The sequence below is a fragment of the Pundamilia nyererei genome, unplaced genomic scaffold (genome assembly GCF_000239375.1).
Source record: "Pundamilia nyererei isolate P.nyererei 1_Seehausen unplaced genomic scaffold, PunNye1.0 scaffold00229, whole genome shotgun sequence".
Lineage (NCBI taxonomy): Eukaryota > Metazoa > Chordata > Actinopteri > Cichliformes > Cichlidae > Pundamilia > Pundamilia nyererei.
Genome location: NW_005187630.1, coordinates 1 through 7872, shown reverse-complemented (window position 1 = coordinate 7872; position 7872 = coordinate 1). Strand labels below are relative to the sequence as shown.

Genomic DNA, 7872 nt, shown 5'->3' with positions numbered 1-7872 from the left:
TCTGATTTAACTGCCTTTATTGGTTGAGATGGTGAGATACAGGCCAGAACGAATCACAGCAGAGTAATTTGAGTAGGAAACAGTCACCCGGCAACTATCAACAGCTCCCCTCCAAATGTGAGCTGATGTTGACCTAAGAGTCCTTCAGTACTTTAGTTACACAGGAAGCAGCAGCTGAGCCACATTCATTCTTATCACACATCTGTTTCTGCACAAATCTGTGACATCAGTCAGAGTGAACATGAAAGAAATATAAACTTAACCACCACCACACCAGCTATGAAGTCACCGATTTGAGATGAGCCAGAAATCCATCTTAAAATTGAAAACATGCAGATGTGAATCTTCGAGCAGCTCCAGTTTCCTGCTCTGATTACCCATCAGATGTGTTAAATTCCTCCATGCTGTAAAACAACAGACATCCCCGTCTGCTTGCACAAACAAAACAGCCAAAATAATATTCATATCTCTCTCTGACCTGCAAATGAGTGCATAATGCTCTGCTGAGAGCTTTTAAACTACGTGTGGAAAACAAAAAGCCTGACAGCAGTCAGTATTTATTTACCCACCAAACCACCCGTTTATGATTTTATTGAACATTTAAATAACGTTAGCGCTAAACTGGTACAGTCTGGATGAACACCGAGGATCCCAGGTGGGTCAAAGTCAGAAGGTTTTTGAAGCAGACACGCAGCTTTTCTGTTTCTCCGCTGTCATGTCCGCTGAAGGTGCGACAGCGGCTGGCGGCTCAGAAGTTGATGGCTTTGCCGAAGGAGGCGGCCAAGTTGGCTTCTCTGAACGCCTCGGACACCGTCTGCAGGAGAAGGACGAAGAGAAAGGCGTTTGAAAGAGGTCACGGTGCAACAGGACTTATCATTTGTCATGTAATTTCTCATATCTTTACTACAAGATAAACTAAGAACTGTGCATGTGCACTATGCTGTGTCGTGTGTGATGAAGAGAACGCACCGGATGGGCGTGGCAGACTCTGGCGACGTCCTCGCAGGAGGCGCCGTACTCCATGGCCAAAGCAGCTTCGTTGATCATCTCTCCTGCGCCCTGCAGAGAAACACACATCAGCGTCTGGTTTAGCAGGTCTGTAAACAGCAACAGCTTCACATGGTCTGTTACAACAATTAACTTTCCAGCAAGCAATTTTACTTGTCAGGTAATTACAATCAAATGCGCAGCAAGACAAACACAGTAGCAAACTTGGCCACTTAATTCAGGCACTTATCCCTGTGATGGAAAGGTAATGACTGCCTGAGAAAAAAACAGTCCCTTGATCGGGATCATGTCCATTTTTATATTTATTTTATTTTATTTTTTTTACACATGGGTTCACTGCACCAATCTTCTGTCTAAGACTGTCCAGCAAATTTAAGGGGGGAGTTTGAGACGCATTCAGAAACATGAAACAAAAACGTAATTGTGCATGTAACAGAGCTTTATAAGACGTTTCTGGTCTCATAAAGCAGCGGTCCCCAACCTTTTTTGCGCCACGGACCGGTTTATGCCCGACAATATTTTCATGGACCGGCCTTTAAGGTGTCGCGGATAAATACAACAAAATAAAACTAGTACCGGTACCGAAAAATAGAAAATTTATTCATAACACACGTGAAAAGACCCAGGAAAACCGAGTTAACGATAAAAACGATAACAAAATAACCCTGAAAACCACACATTTCACACCTGAGCCTCAACTCTCGCGGCCCGGTACCAAGCGACTCACGGACCGGTACCGGTCCGAGGCCCAGGGGTTGGGGACCGCTGTCATAAAGGACCGACAGAGATGTTAACAGAGATCCGGACACTCCATGGAACAGGGTCACCATGAATGTCAGTCAGTCCACCTGCACTCCTCGGATCTTTGCACTGACAAATATCTGCTTTATTGTCGCCTCAGAGTTACTGTAAGTCTAATCTGAGCAGTACAAACATGGATGTCTCATCCTTGACACAGTTAAAGGTCATTAACGGGGAAGTGTGTTCATCGAGAGCCAGCCTGATGGTTTTACAGCACTCGCATGTGTCTGTCTGGGATTAGTGTTTATTAGGACAGATGCAGTAATGAGACAGACACACAAACCGTTAACTTCCATTTTCATAGGAGGCTGATATTCTACATAAACACTCCAAAGCTGTAAACACTCGATTCCATCATCATCATCCTCCCACGTGCTCAATGTCTATTTGATTGGGTAGATGATCCTCTACAAAGACAGTCTGAGCCCATTAACACCCAGTCCACCCACACAGATGTTTTTACATTTAAGGCTAACGCGGGTCCAAAGGAGGCTGATGAACTCTTACAGATCCAAGGATGTGAGCTCCCAGCATCCTGTCGGTCTCCTTGTGGCTGAGGATCTTCACCAGGCCGTCGGTGTCGGCGTTGGTTTTGGCTCGGCTGTTGGCTGCAAAGGGGAATTTGCCCACTTTAAACGGGACACCCTGTAGAGGAGAAGAGAGGAGGACTCAGACTGAAGTGAAATGACACAGAAATATTAGTTTTAAATGTTGCACTTTTCACACATTTTTCCGTAGTTATGGGACGCTTCCTGGCTGTCACGTTTGTGTTTGTCACTTGTACAATATAAATAAGCACAAACAATCAGGATGAAACCCTTCTTTTGGCTTGGATCTGGATTGAAATGTTGGGAAATATCACCACCAGGTGGCCGATGTCAATGTCTGAAGCAGCTTAGTTTTAACAGAGACACATATTTACATTTAAAGCACTTTAAGCTGCATGGCTACTTTGTGCATGATCTCTGCTACAATGGTTTAGTGACATTTCCTTCAGTTGCCCTAGAAGAACAATGCTGCACCCAGAGAGCTGGCTATCCATCGTGCTGGAAGCAAACACCTTCCCAACTTTCACCTCCTCTTTGAGCTGCTCCTCGCTCTTGCCCACCCAGGCCACCTCGGGGTGCGTGTAGATGACTGAAGGGACGCAGTTATAGTCGATGTGCACAGCGCCGCCCGCCATGCCCTCCACGCAGATGATGCCCTCGTCCTCGGCCTTGTGGGCCAACATCGGCCCGGCAACCACGTCACCGATTGCATAAACGCTAAAAGAGGAGAGGAAGAAGCAAAGAGGGAACAAATGTCACTGAGCCGTGTTTTGCAAGGAGTGATACATATAATTTATTTTTTTGGTCTGGGTCATTTACTGACCCAGGAATTCAGCAGCTACATAAATACATAGAGGTTCTCTTACAGAGCAACAGAGCATCCCAGTGACGCGATCAAAGGCCTTTTCGTAACAGACTTGTTACTTTATTTCTCCTGTTACACTAATCTATTTGTGCTTACTATTTTTAGAGATTTTGATATTTTTAAAATTGGACACAAAATTTTAGCAGGGGTAAACTGGTGAGGATGCACCAAATTGGTAAGTCTGCTTTCAGAGATTCAATCACTTCATTTTAGCTTAAATTTGGCAGCATGAGCTCGGTGGTACCTGGGGACTTTGGTCTGGAAGCGGTTGTTGACGGGGATGCGACCCCTGTTGTCCAGCTCGATGCCGACAGTGTCTAGGCCCAGGTTCTGGGTGAAAGGTCGTCTGCCGATGCAGACCAGCAGCACGTCACATGTCAGAGTCTCGCTCTTCCCTCCAGCTGCCGCCTCCACCCTGAAACACGCATAATACCCACGTGGTTACATGACAAAGCTCCCCAGCCATATTTCAAATTTCATGAGTTTAGATAGCACATGGGTGTAAAACAGCCCAAAAGAAAATGCATCAAAGAGAGTCCTGAAAGTCTGAGTCTGGTTTTTCCACTCACGCCACATCGATCTTGCCATCGGGCCTCTTGGTTGCTCCCATGACTTTGGTGCCGAGCTTGAACTTGAGGCCCTGCTTCTGCAGGATGCGCTGGAAGTTCTTGGAGATCTCCATGTCGATGCCCATACCACCCACGTGGCCCAGGAACTCCACCGCTGTGACCTTGGCACCCAGACGCTGCCACACTGACCCCTGCAGGATGGCAGGACAAACACACGTCTGACAAGTGCAACTCTCCTTTCTAAAGAAACAGAGCTGAGGCAGGAAATGTTGCCGATGTAGTCGACATAATCATGTGTTTGTGGGTGAATCAGTCTGTAGTGATGCTGACCAGCTCCACCCCGATGACTCCAGCTCCGATCACAATCAGCTCCTCTGGTACTTTCTTCAGGGAAAGAGCTCCTGTCGATGACACGATGGTCTCTTCATCAATCTAAAGAAACATATTTGAACACACTTCTTTTAAAAATCAACCCAGAATTATCTTTTAAAAATCAAGTGCATGTGAGTTCTTATGGAGTGGTGAAAGGAGGGTGACATGTGTGAGATATGATAAGGCTCTTGAGACGAGGACGCCTTTTGTTAGACACCTGCAGCACTGACTCCTCTCTTCATGTCCCTTCCTCGCCTCCTCCACCCCCTTTGGTAAATACAACAAGCAAAAAACCTGCAACTAGTGAAATGAAGTATGAACAGGTCACAAATTCTCATACCTGGATGCCTGGAAAGGGCGTGACCTCTGAGCCTGTGGCGATGAGGATGTTCTTGGTGTTGATGACCTGCTCTGTACCATCAGCTGTTGTGGCGGTCACTTGGTTCTTCCCGGTTAACCTTCCAAAACCATTAACGTGAGTAACCTGTGGGGAGTGATGTCACACCACAGACACTGTTAAAAGTGGTTCAGATGTAGCATCTGTGTAAACCAGCACTAATGCAGAGAGGGAAGACTGACTTTGTTCTGTTTGAATAAATGTGCGATTCCTCCAGTCAACGCTTTGACCGCCCCACTCTTCTGAGCCATCATCTTCTCCAGGTTCAACGAGATGCCTGAAACTGAAAGACAAAGACTTTATTGTCAATGTGGTCACAAATGTCAAACTAAGAAACCGATGGAAAAACAAGTTATATTCAATTAAAGTGTATTGTCGAAAACACACATTCTGTGCCATCAGTATCCAGTACTAAGGAATACAGACACAAGTGTTATAATAACGTATATGCTTATATTAAATATGGCTAATGCTGCAAATAATGACCTTCAGTGTAATCTTGGCTAAAAAAAAATCTACTTGAAAGGTTTAAAGACAATGGATTTCTCTACTGTAGTCATTTCAGGCACACAGAGCATGTACTGCTGGTCAAACCAATCATAAGAGGGTTGGTTGGCTTAAAGCGAGGGGAGCTAACACAGCTTGTTTCTGACAGGATTAACTGAGGGGCAGCACAAAAACCTCTATGACATAAAGAAGGATTATTTTGAACTTTGAATCATGCAAAGCTCTACTAGAGCTCAAAATTACAACACATAACTGGAAATGACCCCCCTTTAAGGATCAGTGAACTACGCAAAATGTACAAAACGTCTCTTTAAAGCCTGATGGTGATTCTTACTTTCGATGCCTCTGCTTTCAAAGTCATTCCCATGAGCCAAGTGGTACAAGTAGGAGTTGTTCAGCAGAGCCTGCAGAAACAAAACAGCAGCTTATTTAGCTGGAGGAATGACTTTATACACGTTTGCATCATTTTACGGATTCAATATAGTTTAATCAATCTTACGTTCAGTGCTCATCACCAAACTGAAAAGTTATTTTTAGGTGAAGTTTGTTCTGCTTTCCTCTCTCTGTGAAATTTAGTCCTTATTATGAAGTGGAAAATGTTTTTCCCACTCTGCTTGGATAAATCCAAAAGTATTGGCTTATTTTTGAATTCATCAAGACAATAAAAAGATGCTACCAGTATGTGCTGCTATTCTTTCTGGCAAAATATTTGGCTCTACTACTCAAATGTGCTCCATGGAAGCATTTGCCCTTTATAATATATCTATGGATAGAAAACCATCACTGGATTACTTTTATACGAAAGGTGTACAAGTTCTGAAAGAGAAACCAAACCCAAGATAAAAACATCCTTGGTATCTCTCCTTCCTGTAAAATGATCATACTGATCAAACCTCTTACAAACAAACCTGTGAATTTGTGGTGATTAAAAGCAGTTTGTTACCTTCGAGGGGATGCAGCCGACATTGAGACAAGTCCCGCCGAGTGTGAGATTTTTCTCGACACACACTGTCTGTCCAAAAATAACAAATGTAGAGACGGGGGATACATTATTCACCAAAAACTTCCACTTGTGACCATCTGTGGGATTTAGACAGCAGGATATCTGTCGAGCAGGTGGGTTACCTTAAAGCCGAGCTGTGCAGCTTTGATTGCAGCGACATAGCCTCCTGGACCGGAGCCCACCACTGTGACGTCTGCATCAACTGCAGAGAGGCAACACAGCAGCTTTTAGCATGACTTTACACCACCAGAGAAAACTACATGATTAAGGTCTGGTGTATGTAAATGAACATTTTAATGCAAGCTCTCTACCACCCCTCTTTACATAGCCCATGAAGTCCTATCCCCACCCAAATCCAGCACCCAAGACTCTCTGCAAGTCTGAATTATGAGACTGCTTTGATACAAACATCAGAGATCAAACCGCACAAACATGTGGCTAAAGTTCAGTAAACACTGTGCCACAAATAAAGTCCTATGATAAGATTTACAGCACAATCGTACTTGCTGCTTTGTCAGCGTAGGTACGAACAGACAGCGCTGCAGCTCCGTGCACTTTGCAGGGCAGGTGGTGGCTCCTCTGTGAAGCAAACGAAATGCACAGTTAGAAAATACGCATGCACAATACAACTAGGCAATGCAACACAAAACAATGTTATAGTGCATCACAAGCCAACTTTGCAAACTAAAAGCATCTGTCTTCAGTGGCTTCTCTCACTTCCGTAATCTGCTGCTTAATAATTTCTAATAATTTCTGCATACTAAGATAGTGAAGCCTAGTGAGTCACGAAGGAGCAAACTCAACTACTAAACTAACATTTGAATTTTCATATTTAGTTTAATATTTAGACTCATGCACTTGTTTTCATGGAATTGTACCACATTCAGCTGGTTTGCTGTTGCAGTGCCAGCTCTCAGCAAGGACACCCTCAGCCTGTCCACCAGCAACTCTGAAACTTTCCCCTCTAGCAGACTACCAAGTTAGAAAATAACTACTATTTAAGTGTTATAGAGTCACAAAGCTTCTAAAAGCCCCGAAACAATTCGGAATGATCTGATGCTCGCCGTGAAGCTGTGAGACAACAGCTGAGCTTACGACATAAATGAGTTAGGCAACCGCTGCTAAACAGCTAAGCGAGCTAACACGACACCAGAGTGGGAAATGTCAACTGTAAAGTCATAGAACCTAGATGCTTTTCTTCTAGCTTTGTGTGATTTAAGCCCCTTTAATATTAGCAGAATACAAATATCACGCTTCTTTTCATTGCAGGTTTTACTTCAAAATACTGCGGCAATATTTAACCAGAAAAGTCGTGATTTAGTTTAAATGTGGGGAAGGTTGTTAGTCTAACTCATGCCGAATTAAAATAAAAAAGGTATAAGAATAGGAAAAACATCAACTGAAAACCAAGCAACGTGTTTAGACATCGATAACCACAACAACTCCAAATTGCATGTCTTTTCCAGTGCAGTCTGGTTCGCCTTCTGCTGTTAGCCGAGTAGCTAGCCAGGTGCGGGCCGCAGGTCTAAAATTTCCCCTATCCTCTAGATCTGCAGCACGCAGGACAGTTTACGACACATCCGGATTTCGCATACTGGTTATCGCGAAAATAATATGACTGCTTACCGTGGCCAGGGAGCGGTATAACTGTGTCCAGCTCTGCATTCTGTCGGTGCACTCTCACTGGATCCGTAACCTACAGCAGGCCGAGCAGCCAAGGACTCCTATCATTGCGCAAGCGCAGTATGGGTCCAAACCGAAAACTCCTCCGGGTCGCATCTATTACGCATCACGTCAAAATT

The 7872-nt window shown here is 44.3% G+C and overlaps 1 protein-coding gene across 1 annotated transcript; it reads right to left on the bottom strand.

Moving 5' to 3' along the window:
• dld (deltaD) lies at nt 1–7830 on the bottom strand. The gene is made up of 14 exons (XM_005748743.1): nt 7697–7830; nt 6574–6649; nt 6193–6272; nt 6011–6079; nt 5402–5471; nt 4743–4843; nt 4504–4647; nt 4122–4223; nt 3792–3982; nt 3467–3637; nt 2885–3074; nt 2317–2454; nt 970–1059; nt 1–814 (listed from the first exon to the last, which is right to left on the bottom strand). The coding sequence occupies exons 1-14, from the start codon at nt 7733–7735 to the stop codon at nt 749–751; spliced, it is 1527 nt and encodes a 508-aa protein (XP_005748800.1). The 5' UTR covers nt 7736–7830; the 3' UTR covers nt 1–748.
• Nucleotides 7831–7872: the final 42 nt, after the last annotated feature.

Excerpts from the sequence above, each read along its gene's own strand:
- dld (XM_005748743.1), bottom strand. The coding sequence starts at position 7,735 with ATGCAGAGCTGGACACAGTTATACCGCTCCCTGGCCACG. Across the intron at positions 4,844-5,401 it reads TGAAAGCAGAGGCATCGAAA|TTTCAGGCATCTCGTTGAAC; the intron begins GTAAGAATCACC and ends TTTGTCTTTCAG. Across the intron at positions 3,075-3,466 it reads TTCCAGACCAAAGTCCCCAG|CGTTTATGCAATCGGTGACG; the intron begins GTACCACCGAGC and ends CTCCTCTTTTAG.